We start from the raw sequence: 22,267 nt of genomic DNA on the forward strand, positions 1-22,267 counted from the left end.
GATATATATGCTTTTGTTTTGAAGGTAAATAATAAATAAATATTTAAGGTTTGGGTAGGCTATATTATATACACAATACTTACAATGTATTGATTAATTTAATTTATATTTACACATACACTGGACTACACATATCCATTCAGTAAGCATATTTTCTGCTCTTACACTGCTTTCATCTGGAAAAGTGTGATTGGTTGTTGTCTAATGATCTAATCATAGGCAAATTTTGCATTTGGCATCTGACAGAAATGTCTTGAAGTTTTATGTAGGCTTATAGTTAATGAACAGTTGATGGCAGGAGGAAATAATCAGATTTTTTAGTAAAAACGTACTTGTACCTATCACCATGTGTGACCTCTGCTCCTCACCAAGGCAGAGAGACAGAGTGGAAAGTTAACATATAGTTTTATTGGGGCTACCATTGAAAACTAAGTGGTCATTCATTATTTTCTGTTTTCCGTTACGAATTTGAAGTGTTCGCACCTCGGAGATAGTTTAGATTCTACATATGTTGATGTTTTGTAAGATAAATTGTGTAGGTTTAAATTTTCAGTCCAAATAAATACAATGAAAAATAAAGGTAACATTTTCTTTCCAGATTTCTAATCTTGAAGGGTGGAGAAAATTTAAAAAAATAATTCAGACCTTCACACTGCAAAGCGCAACTTGCAGAACTGAGTACATGCTGTTTTGGTTTGGTTCAGTTTTTTTAGGGGGGGTGTTGGGGTCCATGACCTCAGTCGGCTACAGCCCTGGATATGCTTTGGTCTAAAGTCATTCTTCTGGTATTTCAATAATTGGTAAAATGCAGACAGTGTGTTCCCTTTTCGTTGTCTTTAAATATTTTCCTATGGGGTTTATAACTTGTTGCATAAACTAATCCACTAACATAAGAATTTGTGTCATTCATTCAGTAGAAGGCTTATAGAGTTTACACATATCTTTCTTAACTTTTTTTATTTCCTTTGTTTATTTTATATAGGCTAATTGAGTCAAAATTGCATCGTTGAGTTTTCTAACTTTGGAAAGCTGTGGCTCTTTACTGGATCTGAGGTTTCAGGGTTTTTTCTGCCTCTGAGAGAAACATCACATGCGAGGCCTGTGCTTTTCATGATGTGCTAGAGCAGTGCACTCTTCATACCCAGCAAAGTTGATCAATATTAGAGTCACTCAAGTATCAAATCCTATTCATCACCGTTGGGAAGCAGCTTTCAGATGGACCTCCTTCACCTCCAGGGCTCTCCTGTTTCAGAACAGCAGCTGCTCTGCTCTCTATGCACAGAGAGACTGCTGCTCCAATCTCATATTACATCGCTCCATTAATTCTGTCTTTTAAAGTAAGGATATTAACACCTGTATCAGCAAACACAGGCTGTAGTAGTGATAAAGCTGCATTGTGTCATTTAATTCCACACATTCAGGATAAACGCATGTTGTGACTCAGTGTAATAATAAAATGGAAGAAAAAATATTTTTTAAAATTCTTTTGAGACTGTTCTGTCCATTCCAATGTTTTATTTTCCAAAGAAAGGCTGTCAGAGAGTGAAGTAAAACGTGCACGGTTTATTTCAGCTTCTGTCGCTTACACAGACACATTTAAAGCACACTTTCACAAATGAAATATGTTTTTTCTTCTCCAAAATAAATTAAGTTCAAATAAATATAAAGGGAAAAAAAAATTAAACAAAAATGTATGTTTCTCAGAAGTGTTGAAAAAAATATGCATAAATAAGGCCGACTATTTCCCTTCATCAGAATATCTACAAAGTGCGCTCCACAAAGGTGTCAGCAATAATAATAATAATAATAATAATAATAATAATTTGATTGTCAAAGCTTCATTGCAGTGAAATTGAACATACACTAGTTTTACACATCAGTGAGTCTTCTAGGCCTAATTCACCACTGGTGGAAGAGGAACGAAAAGAAAAAAACAAAAACACATTTTAAAAAAAAAAAGAAAACAAAAAAATTAGTTTTTTTTTCTTTTCTTTTTTTTAAGCTTGTGTTTGTTTTGAAATCACCATGAACGTGCCAACACTTGCGTAATGAGGTAGACACACAGCTATACCGTGTGAATGTGTGTATATTCGTGCGTGTGTTTGTGTGTGTGTGTCTTCTTATTGCAATGCATTCACTTCGGGAGGGGTGGGGGTGATTGGGGGGGGGGGGGAATATGGGAATTAATTTCATCTTTTCAGAGCCAGAAACGTACAGATACACCCCTCTCCCTCTTACGAGTAAACCATGCAACGGATTACAGTAGTTATTGTGCCTCATGAATTAGCCCACAGACCGAGGGTTTGTTTGTTTTGTTGTTTTTTTTTTCCTAACTTGGCCCGATGTGTCCCCCCTAAGACTATCCAATTCCCTACAGAAACAAACACCTGGGAGGAGAGACAGCGAAAATTCAATACATTTCAATGAGCTTTTTCCACACACGGAGGTGTAACATATTCACAAATATGTACAATGATAAATATAAAAAGCTATTCCGACTAAGGAGAATAATAACAATTATTCTTCGATTCTCGTCATTATTATTATTCTTATTTTTTTGTACAGTAATTGCCATATGAATGAACGGGACGGAGCACTGTTCCCCTCTTTCTCTGCCACTTCCTGTGGGGGAACCATAAAGATCTGAGAGTCTTTAAGTTTATGGACAGGGTCTCAGTCTTTTCCTCCCAGTCCCGGTGCCTCCGTCTCCACTGTCAGAATAATAATTAAAAAAAGGTACACCGTTGAATCCAGCTGTTTTTGTTGCTTCGTAAAGCTGGAACCTTTCAAAAACATTTTTCAGTCGAGTCCCTGTTTATACTGAGCTGAGGAAAGTCACCAGGTGCCCCACAGACCAACCTTATCGGTGTGTCTACAATACAGCTGAAACACTCCAGAGACGAGTTTTTGTTTGCATCTGCTTTAAAAGCAAAAAGTTGCTGCCTGGGTGTGTTTTCTGTGAAACCGTTCCCACATCTGGAATTCAGGCACTGGTGCAAAAACAAACAAACAAACAAAAAAAAAAACACAGCTGTATCTGCTGCTCCTTTAAAAGGTGGACAACACTATAAAGAAACAAGCCATTTAGTCCATTATTTAGTTAGAAAATGTGATTTCTCTCAAATAAATGATAAATTCAGCCAATGGAGAGATGCAGCATCTTTTTAAATGAGGCCTTATCGAATCTTTAAAGCAAAAATTACATAATGACAAACTTTTATCACAGAAAGAAACCAACACCCCATACTTTAAGACTCCATAAGAGATTAAATGGCTTGTTTAAGATGGGTATTTATAAGTGCGCATGGCTTGTGGCAAACAGGCCCAGCCCCAGTAACAAAAGGTACAACGGTGTACCTTGTTTTTCTGACAGTGCGCAGCAGCAGCGTGTTCTGATTTGTCTGTTTTGTAAACGGGGCAGAGACCTACAGGTTCCCCCCGTTGGCCTTAGTGCGTCGCAGAAAACTTCATTCGTTTCTGCTTTTGCCTCTGATTGCAAAACCAAACCCGGACCACATTTTTTTTCAGGTCCAGTTTCTCGGCGATTGCAGCGATCTTCTCCGAGGAGGGCCTCGGCTGCACGGCGAAATAAGCCTCTAGGGAGCGCTTCTCCGGGGCTGCGATAGACGTGCGTTTCCTCTTTTTGTCACCCCCGTTGAAGATCTCCGGTTTGGACATCTTCTCCCTCTGTGCCCGCTCCGCCTCCTCCAACCAGGCTTCCAGGATCGGCTTCAGGGCCACCATGTTGTTATGTGACAGTGTCAGAGACTCAAACCTGCAGATAGTACTCTGGCTCAAACATCCGACTCCAGGGATCTTTAGGTTGGCCAGGGCCGCGCCCACGTCTGCCTGGGTCACCCCGAGTTTGATACGTCTTTGTTTGAACCTCTCGGCGAATGACTCCAGCTCTCGCGGATCGGGCTCCGAGTCTCCACCGGCGGACCCCAGGGAACTGTGAGAGCCCAGCCCGTGTGGATGCATGTTCATGGACTGTGAATGGTGGTGGTGCTGCATGTGGTTGATTGCCGACATGTGAGCGGCGGCGTGGGCGGTGTGTGAGGCCGAGGAGCAGACGTCCGAGCCGGGCATGCCTCCTAGAGAGATGCCCGGTGTGAGGTGGTCCAACAGGTCTCCCTCCAGACCCTGCGCAGGCTGGTGGTGCGCCGGGTGGTGGTGGGAGGTGAGCACCGATGGGTGATGCAGGTGCGCGGAGGAGGAGGTCGGGGTGCAGGTCATGCTGGTCATGGTGGTCATGGTGTGGTAGGTCGCGTCTGGCTTGAACGGGTGACTCTTCTGGGCCACAATATCCACAGCGGCCAGAGCCTCAGCTCTCTGCAGCAACGTCTCATCAAAGCCGGCGAAGATGTTGCCTTGAAGCTGCGAGAGGAGCAGAGTCAGGTCGGTTAGAGGAGGAAATCATTCAAACCCAAAATCTGTTCACATCGTAAAATCATCGATCACCAATTCAAACAATTTCATTTCTGCACTGTGCTTTTATGCGCACACACCTTTCTATTACGCACGAACGCTTAACCTTATTAATAAATATGGATATTTAAATTTCCTTAAGGCATTCATGTTCAAATCTCTGAAAATGAAACAATCTATTATTTTATTCGTTTCTTTCTCTTAAATTGAAAATAAAGCTGCAACAAGTTTAAAGTTAGTAAAATTTCAAAGTAAAAAACGAAGGTCTGGCCAAAAAAAATCAAATAAGCAAAAACGGAAAACCTACTGTCAGTTATCAGTTATCAGTCAGTCGAGTCTGTCATATTTTTTCACGTTAAGTATAATAAACCTCGTTATGACAACGAATTATTTTACGCCACTTTTACACGCAAAATCTTTATTTTTACCTTAACATTTTCTACCTTTGAGATGGACTACCAGGTCAACTTTTCAAACTGGAACATCAAGCAGCTAAAATTTAGCGTTTCAGGGTAAATTTCAAATATGCACAATGTTTCCATCAGGCAAAATCGATTTTTAAAGCCTAAATGCACAGAGATAAAATAAGCTCCCACTTATATAACAATGTAACCTAAAGGGCATTAACTTGTTTTGGACATTATTGGATCTGGTCAGCGCCTAGAAAGTGTGTCAGCGTGGATGGATATTCATTTAAAATTAATATTTACGATCTCCTGAATTATTTCTGTGGACAATGAAATGAGACGAGTGTGAGTTTGAATATGAATGGAACAATATGAGAGAACATGCGCTTGGAGAGTCCAAGACGCCTTTTCCTCTGCGTTTTATCTTCTTTCACATTCAGCAGCGTCACTCACACGTTCAATACAGGATTTGGCAGCTCAGAGCCGCATTTGTGCGTCTTTACGCACCGAGTTTCTGTAACCAGATACTCTTATTTTCCGAGTTGCCCTCGGTGTGACTCTTGTGCTTCTGATCCACCATGTTTCATCTATATCACGGGTGAACAGTTAATTCCATTTTTTAAAATAAATATAACACGCTCTTTTCTTTCTCTTTCGAAATGGAAAGATTTTGATTTTAGTAACGAAAAAAAAAATTTTTTTTGTTGTGAAGAAAAAATTTGGTTAATTCAAAAAACGATGAACTAAAACAGAAATTCAAATTAATTTGGAAAAAAATATTTTGAAACGCAATGCGGATCCAATGATTCCTGTGTGCGTCTGTGAGCAATAGTATCAAGCTCAAATAAAATAATTTACTTTTCAGATGGATCAAACAAAAAAAAAAGTTAAAAGGCTAAAAGCTGAAAAACATATTTACTTTTTCTTCACTGTATTTCCAGAAGTTTGGATGTGTTGAAGTTTCGCTGGCAAATGACAGGAGCTACCGAAACTCTGTATCAACGTGAATTTTGGACTCACCGACGGTGTGGGCAGACAGGCCCTGCGGATGGCCTCCGAGCTGGAGTGCAGAGGAGTGTATTTGGGTTCGTGAAGGATGGGGTGCATACTGAAAGGCTGCTTGCTGTTCATAGACATCATGATTGCAGAAGTGAGGGAGGGTCGTTGTCCGTCTTCCTCGTTCGGCTCCGTTTTGGTGGTTGTCTATAAAGAAACGCCTCAGAGAGGAAAAACCCTGCAGGACGCAGACTTATGGTGAAAAGTCTTGTGTGATCGGTGTCACAGGTGCAGTAAAAAAAGCAGAAAAAAAGAGCAGAGGTAACTCCTGTGCTCCCGCTGATCTCCTATCTCCTTCTCGTCTGTAAATGACTCATATAATAAAGATGCTCCTCGCCTCCATCGCCTATATTGGACCACTGGCGCGCAGGCTTCTCCTCATTGGTGGAATCGCTCCCCCCCACGTTAAACTCCTCCACCAATCACGTGGAGATCTCCGGGTGAAGCCACCCCTTAAACGTGCATGGCTGGCTGGAAAGGAGCAGCGAGGAGGAAGGATGCTGTGTGATTCCACTGTTCAAAATATTCGTTGAAATATCTGAAAATCAACACCTGCGAAAAGAAACTGCCACACATTCCCAAATCTCTGGATGACACACTAGATAACTGCTGTGTGTTTGCTCCCAACCCCCTGTACACACCCCCCTTTCACACGGTGAAACGACAGCACATCTTTTTCAGATCCTTAAAATACACAGGCAGATTATTACAGCAATACGTTGCTTCTTCAGCCAGACGCTCATTCTGTGTGACTCGTTCATACTTAAAAGTTTCTTGCTGATGTTTCAAAGCTGAAATGCTGAGATGAACTTCACTACAATACAGAGTCAATGCTGTGATGATCACAAGCAGCAAATATGACCGGGCAAAGACAGAAAAGCAATCAATCGATCACAGCTTCAAATGACTGATCGATTGGTTCGTTCTCTGTGATGTGGAGCGGCTCCTGAAACCCCTCAGCTCTGACCGATTAAAGCAACGACTACGCGTCTTTGATTGAACCTGCTCCAAACACGTCACTCACTCACACACACACACACACACACACACGTTTATACAGACCCCCTACCCTCACCCTAAACTAAATCCTCAGAGTAAATCTTAAGGACTGGCCAAAATGCCCTTACATGCCGCTAAATGTCCCATGGGTTAAAACTTAACCTGGTTTTCACAATGTGTATCCACACACACACACACACACACACACACACACATTTATTCAACTCCAATTATTAATTGATAGCAGACGCATAGGAATTCCTCTGCATGAACCTCATTCACTTTCTTGGCAATTAATACATTAATTAATCATGTTTCATTTACTTTGTGGCTGTAGTAAAGCGCGCGCGCGCACACACACACACACACACACCTGCAGCGAATTCTCTCAATTAGAGAATAAATAGGCCTGAACAGGACCAACAGAGCACAAGCAGCAGACAATGAAATATTTACAAATGAACCGCGGGGTCAGCGGGGCGGCAGCTTGTCAGTCACAGAGGGGATTTCCGGCAGGCAGACAAGCGCGGGATAAGACGGAATAATTATCGCGATAATCACCCAAAGGTGTTCTCAAAAAGGGAGGGGTGAAAGAGTAGACAGGGAATGGTGCGATGGGGAGGGGTTAAATAATCCCTATCTTGTGTCATTAAATTGCTAAGTAGACAATAATAGTAAGAATAATTATATATGAACTGATTTACAATATAAAGACTATATTTGTATTCAGGAAATCATAATTTAATCAACCAGAATGAGTGAAGGCTGAGTAATGCTATGAATTATTAATACAAATAAGAAAACATAGAAACTTGTAGTCAAATATTTAAGCACTCAATTCACTGACCTGGAGCATAAATAACCAATGTTTTTCTATTCTATTTTTGTGAATATGCTAATGAGAAAATAGCTGAAGTCCAGGTTGATTTTGTTGTTTCTCAAAGGAGAACAGTCAGGCCTAGGTATGTATCAACTTTACTGCAGCAGCTATGTAACTACTTAGAGACAAGGTCTTATATTATTGCTTAAATAAGGTAGTAAGTTCAAAAACTAATTAAAATGTGTAAAATATTTCCTCTACAGCATCTTATGAGCTGAAATGCCATCTGTGCATGTTAATTTTCAAACGACAGGTGACAGCATCTTGGCAGTGTCAAAATGGTCAGAGAGCTCATTCCTTTTAAAAACTAAAAGGGATCATATCTACATGTTATAACTCAGCAGTTTAATTCAGATCCAAGTGTTTATTCCACTGCTTCAGAACAGACTGCTGGGTATGGCCCCTGCTGTAACTCTGCCTCTTGGGCTGCTGCCCTAGCTGAAACTCCAGCCCTGACTCACCAGCTTCACCTACAAAGAGACCGGCGGTGTTGGTGTCGGCCAGCAAGAAACCTGAGCGAGGCCCATTGTCCTGCTACAGCCACAGCCCTCCAGAGGATCCCCAGCACACGCTCATCAAATATACATCACCCACCGCCTCTGGGACGCTGGCAGGCAGGATGCTTGTTCTGAGAAGGCAACACTGGACAGACATAACGCAGGGAGTCCAGACAGAGGAGGGCGAGAGAATGAAAGGATGGAGAATAAGTCCAGGAAAAATTAAGAGAGAAAGAAGAAAGGAGGAGTCAGAAGAAAGGGAGATTTTTCTCAAATTCTAAACTTGCATTGCTTCTGTTTGATTAGCTTTGTAAATATTTTGTATTACTCGCTGTCAACTAAATATTATTAATCATGTAGAAGTCATGATGGTAAGGAAAGAGCTAGATATGAAATGTCATGCTCTAAGGGCATATGGGGATCCACATCATGTCAATAAAACACCTCTATCACAACATATCTCACTGTTGGGATTAACCCTACTACGTTTGCCCTTCCCATACACTTATATTGGATATAACTTTAGTCATTAAAGACTTAGTTGAGCAGTCGATCAGTCTTTGTGGCTGATGAATCTACCCAATGTATTGAAATAATAAACCCTCTTTCAAAGTCACTTTTACTCCTTCCCATCTTGACCCTTGAAAAGGCATTTTTTGTATCATCCAGTGCACTTGTACAGGAGCATCTGCATTGTTGTGCAACTCCTGCAGATTCAGCTGACCATTCTGATTTGATTTTGAAAATAAAAGTAAGTAGGTTTGAAGTCTGGCTACACACTAGATGATTTTATGTCAAATTCTGGGCCCGATTTGCCCCCTCCAGTGATCATGGTGGTATGGCCCAATTCAAGGCTTGCCATAACCAATTAATTTGACTAAATAATCCCAAAGTGTGTGGTGTTTTACTGCTCCTGATTGGGTCAGAGCCTCAGACCAGTTAGATTCACAACTCCTGATCGGGGAGGCTCCAATGGAATATCCTCAATAACCAATGACAGCAAGCAGGCGATGTTGTTACTTTTACAACTCATAAACATGGCAGTGCATCACAACACAACCCGAGCAGACAAGCTTGTGTCTTTTTAACGTATTGTGCAAGACATACCACAGTGGAGCCGACAATGAAAAGGCATGGGTCATGAAGTCAATCACACAAATATCTGTGAAATCTCATGTTTTTGTCAAATCACCAACCTGAAATCATTACTACAAGCAGCAGGTGTGTGGTTTCCTGGTCTTGTCAAATTCATCCAGTGTGTGTGTGTTCAGAGGATTATGATGTTAAAAGTCAGTTGAAACTGTCCTCATGTCTGTTGTCTTCCACATTTTTTTAAGTTTGACTGATTTGAAAATCGTCCAGTGTGTAGCCAGCCTTTAACATCACTACTTTTTATAATTCCACTCAATTGTAATTCAGAGAATAATATTGTCCTTTGTACCCCATTACATTTGTTTGACAACTTTAGTTAATAATAAAGATCCTTAATACAAAACAGTCACCTAATAAATAATAACGTATTATTATGATTATTACGGATTAAGCCAATAGGCAGTATATGGAGCAATTAGAATTAGATCCACCTTTACCAGTTGCAAAGTTAGTTACAATGTTAGTTTGTACTAATATGTCATAATGTCACTAATAATTCTGATGATTTAAGTATATTTTGATGCTAATACTTTTGCTTTTCAGTACATGGCCTTTATTTGTAACAGTATTTTTACTCTGTGATAATGATACTTTTACTTAAGTGGAAGAGGCTTTCAGTGAGCAGCAGAACATGGCTGTGGATTTCTGCCACACTGAACAAACGGACACTGAAGTGCAGACTTCTGCCGACATCCACCCTACTCGACGCACCTCCTTATGGTGTTCCCTCCTCCTGCCCTCGTCTCCTTCTTTCCTTCCCTTCTTTTTCATTCACTCTTGCCCTCCTTTTCCTCCCCCTCTCTGCTGCTGTCAGCTCTGAATTATTGATAGTGAGTAAAATCTGACGTTGTAAACTTTGCAGCCATTCACCAAATCAACCTCTGCTTCTAACCGAAGGGGTCCACCGAAGGGTAGTCGGTGTCTAACCACACACTTTTAATCTAACTGCCAGTAGGGTTCCTTGTAAATATTTCATTGTCTGCCAGTACAAATTAAAGACACGAGGTTGGAAGAAAGGTTAATTCGTTAGCTTGGAGGAGAGATCTTCGGCACTTCGCCTGCACCTGTAGTTTTGAATAAGGGCTTCACATCTAGTCTTTTTCTTTCTTTGAGGAAACTGACTTGGGTAGACTGTCCTGCTCAACTTAACTTTGAGTGATGAGACACCAAAGTTATCCATATATCACCATGTGACCTTCAAGCTGTGTTGAGTGATGGTAGGTGACTTGTATGATAAAACAATAACTTGCAGCACCTCCGAAGCCACACACTCATCTTAAATAACAAGCAGCTTTGTGTGTCAGTTTTGCTGGTACTGAGTTTTACATGAGTTCATAAAGTAGCAGCAAACAGCTCTGTTCTTCTGTTTCTCATAATGTAGCTGTAGCTTTCTGAACAGCTGGTCATGGTGCATCGACAGTGTCAGCAAAAAGCGAACAAGAGGAAAACCCTTCCCCTTATTCCAATTTAGGAGAGTTCAAACATTAGTCCAATGTGGTTATCCCACTGCTAATCTTATACCCAACAGCCTAAGTGTTGTGTTATACATTCCTAGCAGATCATTTCCAAGTGAAGCCAGATACAAACAAACTGTATCGGCTCTATTGCTGTTAGCACTAGATTTTTTTTTTTTTTTTTTTGATGTAACAGCCAGTGGTGATACATTTACAGCCTTTCTGCTAACAGTATGTTGACATATCTGTATTTGTGTTCACCAAGTGGGAGATATCGTCAGTACCTGGGTTACATGGGGAAATATCTCTTTCAGTCTGATTTCTTCCAATTTCAGTTGAGGCTTTCTTATTTGTCTAGTTTCATTTTAACCATTTTTCTCTGTTTTTTTTTTTTTTTCTTATTCACGGGTTCTGCATTTTTCATGGTTACACCTTTCATTATCTTCACATCTTCATGTAGGTATCTCTCTCTCATCTTGTCTTCTTTTAATCTTCTGTTTTGTCTGTTCACATGGTGAAATTGGCCTGTTGATGGAAAAACAGCAGAAGAAGAAAGAATCAGGAAGAGAGTATGACAGAATGAGAGAAAGACAGACAGTAAATGAGACAGAAAAAGAGAGAAGACATATTTTGGATCAATAGATTAACTGAGTGCTCATGTATTATGCATCTGAGCCCTGCAGCACTTGCACATAAAGGGAATGTTGGGCAGGATTGGCGTGTAAAAGCTGAATATAACCGCGGGCCTGTTTACTCTGAGTGTACAAGGGGACCGCTGTCATGCTGAACCGAACCGAGTAAAGTTGAACCGAGATGAGACAGGTTCTGCCTGGAAACAAGTTTAAATCAAACTGCCAGTTAGTGAAGTGCAGTAAGCAACCAGGTTCGACTTCAACGCAAACATGCACAAAAATGTCCCAGTGTTTGCAAAAGCTTCTGGGAAATTCCAAAAACTGTGTTTTAGGTTCAAGTTTGGGTTTGTTTTGTGTATAAGAAGAAAAAAATGTAATATCTAAAATCAAATCCAGTCAAGAGAATATCTGATGCCATTGAGTCTTGATTAATAATTAGCACCAGGGTAGTGCAGGGTGGATTCAATCTCAGTCAGGTGTGAGGACATCTAGTCTGATTGAAAAAAATCATGACATGTTTTTGTCACACACCAGAAAAACCCTCAGTTCATTTGTTTGGATTACAATCATAAAAAGCAAATATTGGTTATATAGAAGTGAAAGACCCAACCTGTCTGAGGAACATCATCAATCCTAGAGCTGTAATCACATCATGTAGGTTGGTAGAAATTCCCATCTCTGTGACCATCATGTACTTACATTTTCACTATGTTTACATTGTTATGAAGTCCAAAGAGCTTTGCAAAAGCATTTGCAAGATTTGAGTTTTTCAGTTGCAATGAAAATTTTAAAAAATCTCATCATTTTGACAGTCCAGATAATTCCAATATGGCATTAAAATATCATAAGTCATAAGTGCATAATAAAATGTCAAAGGTGACCTACTTTATATATTGCAAAACTGCAAACTTGATAAAATCTTGAATGGGTTGCAAAACTGAACAGAGACTTGTTCATGTTCTGAGCTTGAGATGTGAATCCATCTCTGAAGACGCTTCAACTTCAAATCTGTACTTTGATACAACAATCTTTTTTAATCTTTAAATTCATAATTGAAAGTCTCTTTATACATATTTGGATATTTTTAAATGGGGAGTTTCCTAGAAGTACAACAAAATGTACCAAAATACAAAATTATACTATTTCATATCAAATCATGTTCCTTCTTCATAGATAACAGTGACCCCGTCAGAGCCAATAATCCTCTGTTTATAGACAGTTCATTCACTGTAATGACATAATTAAAGATTAACAAAACTTTTATTTAGCTCTGGCTCATTGAGACGGAATGAACCTTCTACATGCATCATGGGGGGTTTTTCACATCACACTGCCCTTTCCTCCCTTTGCTTTTCTTTTGTCCTAAGCTCAACATTTCCCAATAACAATGTCCCAACACTCTGCAGAGGACCAGGCATCAAACAGTTCAGCCCTCTGAGTGTTTCCCCAGACAGCCACCATGCTCATTTCCATACAAACAAAATCCTCAGCACTTCTCTCCTCTGTACTACAAGAATAGAGAGCAAAGGGAAAACAAGTAAACAAACAAAATGATGTATGAACATGTCACTGGGGTGAAGGGGGATATAACAAGGATTAGAAGAGTGTATGTATGTAAATTAAAATGTAATTGTTTTTTTTTATGTCTCTGGTGTTTGGGACTTGAGGGAGAAGCGGGAAAAGAGATGGTGATACTCAGAAGAATCAAATGACATGTGTCAAAGCTATTTGAAGAAGCTGCATTCTCCCAAATGCAGCCATAGTACAGTGACAAGTAAATAACCTCCAAATGGAGACTTGACTTTCAGAGGCAGAGAAAATATGTTTACATACAACTAATGTGCAATGTGATGCTGCCTTGGTAATGTTATCAGTATAATGATGAGATGCTGTTAATTAATATATCTGGCAAATTGCAAAACTTCTTCTTTTCCTTTCGACTGCTCCCTTCAGGGGTCACCACAGCCAATCATCTGCCTCCATTCAACCCTATCCTCTGTATCCTCCTCACCCACACCAACTATCCTCATGTCCTCCTTCACTACATCCAAGAACCTCCTCTTTGGTCTTCCTCTAGGCCTCCTTCCTGGCAGCTCTAACCTCAGCATCCTTTTACCAATGTATTCACTGTCCCTCCTCTGAACATGTCCAAACCATCTCAATCTGGCTTCCCTGGCTTCTTCTCCATAACATCTAACATGAGCTGTCCCTCTGATGTCCTCATTCCTGATCCTATCCATCCTCGTCACTCCCAGAGAGAACCTCAACATCTTCAGCTCTGCTACCTCCAGCTCTGCCTCCTGTCTTTTTCTCAGTGCCACTGTCTCTAAACCAGACAACATTGCTGGTCTCACCACTGTCTTGTCCACCTTTCCTTTCATTCTTGCTGACACTCTTTTGTAACACATCACACTTGAAACCATACTGCTGCTCACAAATGCTCACTTCTGACCTCTTCCTAGCCTCCACTACTCTTTCCCATAACTTCATTGTGTCTCATCAACTTTATTCCTCTGTAGTTTCCACAACTCTGCACGTCTCCCTTGTTCTTAAATGGCAAATTGTAAAACAAATATATCATATTTCATTAGATTTGACTTTTACTTATGTATACCTGTTGAGATATCACCATTCTGTTTTGTTTGAAGCCTAACTAACTCTTGCAGGTTAAAGGTGTGACAGAGGGGGTGATGGTTATTGGGGCTACAGGAACAGCTGAATAGGAAAGAAAACATTTTTTATAACTTACTGTCAACTAGCAAATGTTAGCATTGTAAGTGTGTGTAGGGTTTAGGGCTGCACCTATCGATCATTTCTGGAATCGAGTCTTCTACTGAATATTTCAGCGATTACTGGAGTAATCGGATAAAACAGACTTTTTCATTTTTAAACCATAATGCTATTGTGTAATACCTGACAGAGACGACATGTTAGCTTCAAATGACGTTACCTTGTGTCGACTCCGCTGAGTGAACTGGTCTGGTTGACACCCGGATACTTTCTGTCCAGATGTGGAAGCATTGATGAAGTGCTGTTGTGGTTCGTCAGTTCTACTTCACAATACACACACTGCACCGTGTTGTCATCTTTTTTTAAGTTTTCCCAAACTTTGGACATTTTCTGCCTTTTACGGATGGGTTCGCTCTCTGCTATGGCGCCAACTTTTGATATGGAAATGCCTTGTGCGACAGTGATTACGGTCCGTGTGGAACAATGATCCCTAGGCCGAGCAGGTCCGATAACGTAAGTGATTAAACGAATTCTCGAAACAAAGAATTTGCCTCGACGATATTTTGTAATCGAATTACTCGATAATTAACTAATGTTCACTAGTTAACTGATGGATCAGCTCTAGTGTACCAGAGCTTATGGGTAATGTGAGAGATTTGATGTTGTAGCTTTGGCTACAGACACTGGTAGGTGCAGCATTTGAATTCAAATCAGATCATGAGTTCTTCTTTACTTGGTTTATTAGAATACTGCCTTACAGCAGCATGTATACTTTTTTGGAAAGGCTGAGGCCACTGGGAATTAAAAGCCCTGACATTGTTAGCGTCGCAGTCATTCAGCAACACTGAACCATATATGAATGAATAAATGAATATACTGTATGGGTGTGCTGCAAGAGGGAGTATTCAGGTTTCACATGACTCCAGCTGGTGCTGGCCTGTGGGGGTCTTTGTGTCCCATGTACCCCCCTACAATAGACACACACATGCATGCACGCACATGCACACAAACTCACACACACATACCCCTTATACCCTGCTCCCCTTTGACTCCCCTGTCTCACACTAACAGGATTAGAGGACGGAAGGTGCACGCTCGGCAGACCTCGCGACGTATGTGTATGCGAGAGACGTCAAGCTATAGAGGTGGTCTCTCTCTCTCTGTGTTTGGGTGTGAGTGGGGCCCAGTGGGAAAATACCCTCTCTCATGTATGTAGCTCTGATGGATCCCAAAAGCTTTGAGACAGTTGCCCCAAGGGACAAGAGACACAGCTGGGACTGGGAGTGTGTTTGTGTGACCATGTGTCAAATATAATAATGATTGTTCACTATTTATTAGACAGTCACTGTGCTTTTGTTCAGCGTGCATCTATTAAAAGTAGCACACAGGGGAGATGGCAAAGTTGGTCTATGATGCAGCTTTAACCTAACCTTTACTTAGATCAAGAAATAACTGAACAATATGCCAACAAGCATCACGAAATGTACAAAGTAGTATAAGCAAGTAGTATTCAGTGTAAAACTTTCAAAATCACAGTAATACAATAATATGGAGACGGAGATGTGGAGATCAAAGAGACAGGGCTGTAAAAAGGTATTTGTTGCATGTTGCGGTCTGTGTGTGTGTGTGTGCGTGTGTGTGTCTGTTGCCTGAAGCCTCTGCCATGAGGAGAGATATAAAGAGTATCACACACCTTGACTCAATATCAACCTACTTTTTGTTTGAGGTCACCTTTTCCTCTTGTCTGTCTAGAACCAATGCTTAAAAAGTGACAGATACTGGATTATTTAAAAGCCTTGCACAAACACTGAGCCAACAGCCAGCTAGTAAGCACTGTTGGAAAAAAATAACCTATAGTTGTTTTTGTTTTTTTTGCCTGAACCTTTTCTACTTTCTTAAGCAAGAGACCAAATGCAGTCAAAAAAAGGCAAAGAAAAAATCAACAGCGCCAGTCCATGTGCAAATCTCAGCAAAAGACTGAAGATACAGACGGAAACTTTGGTCTTTGCAGTAGTTATTCCAAACTACTACTGCTTATTGTTTCTGAGCCCAGTGATATTACTTGCTGTCGAGGTCTTGTTATTGAGAACTAAAAGTTGTGCAATGATGAAATTTAATTGAAACTCATACTGGTTTGCACCGAACTGCCTGAGCATACTCTATTAGAAATAAAAAATAACCTAATGTAGGTATTTATTTATGGTTTAAAGTGGCAGGCATTTGTTACTAAGTGATTAGGTAGTCTAGCCTTAGCCATGCTGTGCTAATCATACAACGGTATAGTAACTATCATTAAACACTGGTACATAAGTTAAAAAAAATTGCAACTCAACACAATCAGTAGTTTGATAGAATCAATTCGTTTGGCAAGTGTGTTGGTTTTAGTTAAGTAGTTGAAAAAGTCACCAACACTGGACCATCTAGAGATTCATAGATTATCACATCATCTGTCATACTCTGCCACTGTATTATCATTCAACAGATGTTTCCAGAGAAACCAATTAATAATGTCAGGGCTGTGCCATGTGTACAGCTACAGCACTAGGCCACCTCTTGCCTCTGGGCCCTGGTTTCTGGAGAGGCCTACCTGCCAGCACAGGGCGCATCAGGAGGGCCAGCGCTCTCATTACAGCTACAATGAAATAATTATGAATGGCGCACTGAGACCTCATCACAGGAATATCTATTGTATTATTTATTCAGCCAGTCCCCTGGTTCAGGGGGAGAGAACACATATAAACTTCCAGTCTCATTCCTCTCCTCCTCACTCAAGCTCCTGTTTGCTGCTCAAAGCAGAGGTGCCTGTTCGCTCGCTCTCCTTCTTTCATTCTTTCTGTTTTTCAGTCTTTTTTGTTGTTTTTTTCTTCCAAGATGCGGCACAGGGAGCATCCATCGGGGCCCTGAGGCCCTAATACAGTCTGGCCTGCCAACTCAGGACACACAACACTTGCCCTCTTCTTTATTTTTTTATTTGCTCTGTCTTGTTTTTTTGTATTTTTTTCTTTTTTGGAGCAGCTAAATTTTACCAAAGGACTACAAACAAGGAATAACTGGGATTTATGGGATGCTCTCAGTTTTCATACACATACTTTGGCCAAGACCAGATGTTTACAACATACAAAGGATGTAGGCATTTACTGTATATAAACATCTGGAACATATGGGGCATCATTTTTATTATTCCCTAATGGCTTTAGATTTACATTCCTCTCAAGCCTGCACAGAAGATGAGAATAAAAAAATTCTTCCATGTGTGGGAACATAATAACGCTGCATGATATAGGATGGCAAATTCATACTGGACTATGAAGAGATATTTAGTTTGCACTGAGGTTCATGGAGGGCGATACGGCGGCGGCAGTACGCACGCTCCACACTTAACCCCATCATTCAGAGGCAAAGCTTTATGTGTAGTGCAAGGTATGATGAACAACAAAGAAGGCTGAAGAGAGAGAGAGAGCGAGCAGTGGAGTGGATGGGATGACAGCTGCATCATGGAGATCAGGAGGGAGGCGTCGCCTGGGGCACAACAGGTGAGTGATGCTGTTGCCCGGCTGACTGTCCGGCTGGTTGACTGGAAGCACTGAGGAATAGCTAATTATTACTGATTGGTTAGCCTGGATGGTGTACTGTTTAAAGAAAGCCTACTCTTTAAATGACACAATTTAAAACTAATAGTTTAGAAAAGAAAGGGATTAATACGAGACTGTTTTTATTCAACAGTCATTACAAAATGCACGTAAAATACAACTATGAAAGCACAATACTGTTAAAATTCAACCATAGGTTTATACACCTTTGGGAGAGGATACTCCAACGTCTTTGTTATTGAATGGTTAATTTGAAGAAAAGGTCCAATATTCCTTCAGGGTCCTTCAGTCAGTGTAAATGACTGTCAGTCTCTGTTCTTAAGCTATTGTCTCATTGGCTTGAAAGCCTCCAAGTGCTGTGTTAAGACCTTGTTTCACACTGGGAGTCAGAACAAGCGTTGGCAGTCTGCCTTGTTTTAACAACATGAATTAAAACAGTCATTCTGAATGTAGAGACTCAACATTTATTAACCATTTATTAACTGCAGACTTTTAAATATAAACCTCTGTAGTAACAAGGCTTTGAATATATAAAAACAAAATGACCTGGGTTTAAGCTATAAATAGATGCATGGTTTTGATCAAATGTGAATGAACATGTATCAGAAGTCACTGTGGACTAAATATTCCCTTAGCATTAGCTTAAAAAAGGTTTTATATACGGTTTTATAAGTCAGCGTTGTAGTCGAAGACAAATATGTGTCTGTGTATGTTGTCTCCACTCCAACCCTACTCAGGAGTTCAATATTTGTATCTGTATCTGTATTTGTAGAAGCAGCAAAATTATTTTTATTTTTATTTATATAAATGCGGAAATAGCTCCATCACTGGTGTTTTTGTTAATAGTTAAAGAAAAAAATCCTAAAACTATAGGCTAATATGAAGTTACAACTCTAAACAGGCGAATGCTAACATTAGCCTAATGTGCCTTGGCTCAACAAGTTAGTCAGAATAGTTAGACATGGTGCTCCATTGCCATGTGACAAACTATTTGTGCTTTTCCAAATACAAACATCTTACTGATAAGTTCAGTAATAACATGTTTCTCACTTGTTAAATAGGGTTAGATTAAAGGCTGACTTGGTTTAGCATATGCAAATAATGTAATCAATGTAATAAAATAAGCATATTTGCATTTTGACTATATCAGTTTTAGTTACTCTTACAGCAACCTTTCAATATGTTCAGTAATTCAAACATTAATGCAGGATGAGTTCTTATCCCTTTATAAAAAAATTTAATCTTTAATACAGGATCTCAGGAAAAACTTTTAACATCAGAAAACTGCACAGATACAAAATTAAGATCTTGGTCAGCTGATACTTAAAGCTTTGTGGAAATCTTACTGTTATTATTTGTCTTTTTTTTTTTTTCACCCTTCCTGCCTCGTGTCCTTTCAGCGAGTTAGAAAGCAGCGTTGGTTCTTGTGCTCTGCTGGGACAGTTTGGGTGCTGCTTGGTGGAACGCAAAGAGCGGGATCCATCAATAATGCAGAATGTTTCCGTGGTAGCTGCCTGGCAACCATGGGCGCAGCACTCGCATCCTCTATTAGAGATATAGGGGGAATAAATGAGATAGATGAGGGCAGAAAAGTGAGAAAAAGTGTGCTCAGAGAAAAGCGATAAAAAAAAGGAGTGGAAGAAGTAAAAAAAATAGATAAAGGAAACAAGATAAAGAGATGAACCTCCACCATAATATCAGCTTTGTGTAGATGCCAAGAGAGTGACAGTGTGTGTTATTGTGCTTCTGTGTCTATTTCAGTGATTATCACCTGTCTAAAAACTCAATATTACTCTACATTGTTCTCTATTTACACTTTTGTCTTCAAGTTTTTCCTTTAATTTATTTGTAATTCCAACAGGCCAAATGGCACACTGCTGCTGAGTACCTGCCCTCTTTACTTGCTACTAACAATGTTCATAGAGTGTCATAAGCCGCACCTTAACGCTGGTATCCAGATAGCAAATATGAACATCCTGACACACATCACAATCTTTTCCACATAAACTCAATTACTATCATGGGTTAAAACTTGTCAGACCAGCAGCATGATCCTTTAAAGTAGCTATCTGGTAAATAATGGGGCTTGACCACTAGCAGTACTTGACACGACGCGACACGACGCGACGCGACTCGACTCGTGACGTCAACAGACTGCGGGTTACTGTTTGGCCAGGGAGTGATGTCACTGTGACGACACAAGAATCAAACCCGGTATTTTTTAAACCGGCAACAGCGACTATTTGTTTTTCCATTTTTATAGTCTTTAGTGAGGCAAATTGATAACACTACTCGCAAAACAACACTGTGGTCCTACATGCCGCTGTGCTATGACGACCCCGCCCACGTAGAGGTGGTACTCAAAGGTAATGGAAAAGGTCCAAAACTGCACCAAGCTGCAGAAAACAATTAGCTTAGACCTGTGTGTCCATGTAGCAAGCCAGCAGTCAGTTGGAGCCTGTTTAAAACATTCATCATTCCCACCCTTCCCTAATTTGTACCAGTGAATTATTAAACACTTACCTATTTTTTCAATTATTCAAATGGGAGATTTCTTTTCTGCTTAATCTTGGATTTACACACAGATCCAAATGGTTTTTGATATTTATGTAATTAATTCAGTTGGTGTCTGTCACTTGTCATCAAACACATGTAAAACTTCACTTTCAGAGTTATATGCTTATAGGAAAGAAGAAAACATAAGGCAAAAAGCAGGGCAACTATATTCTGACGGCGACTTGATTGGTGTTTTACTTACTAACTGAACCAAGATGAGTGTTTGTATGACAGCTGCAGTAATCAGAGCATCGCATTACTTTAGCTATAGCTGAATTATTACAGCATAAATCAGTGGAGAATTTTGTGTTTCTGAAAGTGGGAGTTTCTTTCTTATAACCCACGCAATCCCCCAACAAAACCTCTTTCTCTGTCAGATAGTGGATTGGGACTCCCTAGTCTCTCTGTCTTTCTCTGGTGAGACAGTGCACTTGGACAGGGATTCCTTCCTCCCCTTTCTTCCTCCCTAAAACATGATTAATACTTGATGCTGTGATGATAGCTATCCCTTGTATGGTAGCATTCAGTGGATGTGTAAGACTATGGGGAGATGTCCCTCTTTCCGTCTTTATATATGTATGTGTGTGTGGGAGGGTTTTATACAACTTTGTCAGGGTGATTAAGGCCACATGTTATTGATTGGTGGACTGCTTGAAGTGCAACATCATCATAAATAATTCTCCTGCCTTCTAGAATAAACTATCACCTTTGTTGGCCACTGTGACAGTCTTCATTGAAGAGGAAATGCATTTTTTATGCTCTTACTTGACCTTAATTTAAGTCGTACAAGAGCAATTTCTTATTTACGAGGTCTGGCGGCAATCAACAGATGTGCAAACCACTGAAGGTACTCAGTTTATTTATATGTACTAGTGGATATCTTAGGTATAAGTACTCTGCGATTTTAGACAAGCCTGAAAATACTTTAAATGTTGGTAATTCTCTCTGCAAAACCACAGTGATATTGTATCTTTTCACTGGGGAAATTTAAACTTCTATTTCCCACTTGTTTGTATAATAAAGTCCACACTGTGGTATAATAGCAGTTTTCTCAATAATAATAGAAATCTCTTTTTAAAACCCATGTTTCCCCCATGTAGCAGTCACATGACAATGACTTCACACAAGAGAGTACAAATATTTAAGTTTTGGCATTGGTACAGTGTTAAAGTATTATCATTCAGAAAACAGATAAGATGCAGTACGACTGCCAGGATGTGCATCTTGGTGCTTAAAAGCCCTCTGTACAATAAGCCAAACACACACTTCCATGTTCAAAGAGAAACAAACCCATGCTAACCGCACACAGAGGACCAGAGATGAAGAAAGAGATGGGATCAGAGCCAAGGGGGAGCATTGAATGAGGGATAAAAGGGACGAAAAGACGTCTCTCAGCATTTCTCTGCATGTGAAGTTGGTCCCTCGGCCTTCTGGGATGCTCTGCCGCTGGTTTGAAGCCTTTGAGACAGCATCATCCATATTACATCATCTTTATGATGAATGAGCTCTGATCGTTTCTCATTGAGACATAAAGGAGCACAGAGCGAGGAGGTGAAGGAGTCAAGAAGGAGCGAAGGAAAGGATAGGAAGGAGAAATAAAGGGCAGACGACTGAAAGACAAATTGGGCAGACTGCGAGGAAAAGGATGAGAATGGAGAGAAGACAATGGGCACAAAAAAAGAGGAATGGTGGTGAAGAGAGGGAGAAGGAGAAAATGGGAGCAGGAGAGGAGGAATGAAGAGAGAACTCAAAACAGGTTAAAGGAAAACGAGCAAGAAAGAAAGAAAAAGGAGGATCATGAAGAACAAAGAAAGGAAATGAAACATCTAAAATGGAAGATGGGATGTTCGAAAAACGGAAAAAGAAAGGGAGATGCTTTTATGCTG

At 40.2% G+C, this 22,267-nt stretch overlaps 1 protein-coding gene across 1 annotated transcript; it reads right to left on the bottom strand.

Annotated features, from left to right (window-relative positions):
* Positions 1-3,447: 3,447 nt before the first annotated feature.
* On the bottom strand, positions 3,448-5,975 carry pou4f4 (POU class 4 homeobox 4). The gene is made up of 2 exons (XM_026328798.1): positions 5,856-5,975; positions 3,448-4,377 (listed from the first exon to the last, which is right to left on the bottom strand). The coding sequence occupies exons 1-2, from the start codon at positions 5,973-5,975 to the stop codon at positions 3,448-3,450; spliced, it is 1,050 nt and encodes a 349-aa protein (XP_026184583.1).
* Positions 5,976-22,267: the final 16,292 nt, after the last annotated feature.

Source organism: Mastacembelus armatus, chromosome 14 (assembly GCF_900324485.2).
Source record: "Mastacembelus armatus chromosome 14, fMasArm1.2, whole genome shotgun sequence".
In the NCBI taxonomy this organism is placed as follows: domain Eukaryota; kingdom Metazoa; phylum Chordata; class Actinopteri; order Synbranchiformes; family Mastacembelidae; genus Mastacembelus; species Mastacembelus armatus.

Excerpts from the sequence above, each read along its gene's own strand:
- pou4f4 (XM_026328798.1), bottom strand. The coding sequence starts at position 5,975 with ATGATGTCTATGAACAGCAAGCAGCCTTTCAGTATGCACCCCATCCTT. Across the intron at positions 4,378-5,855 it reads CCTGTCTGCCCACACCGTCG|CTTCAAGGCAACATCTTCGC; the intron begins GTGAGTCCAAAA and ends CTCCTCTCGCAG.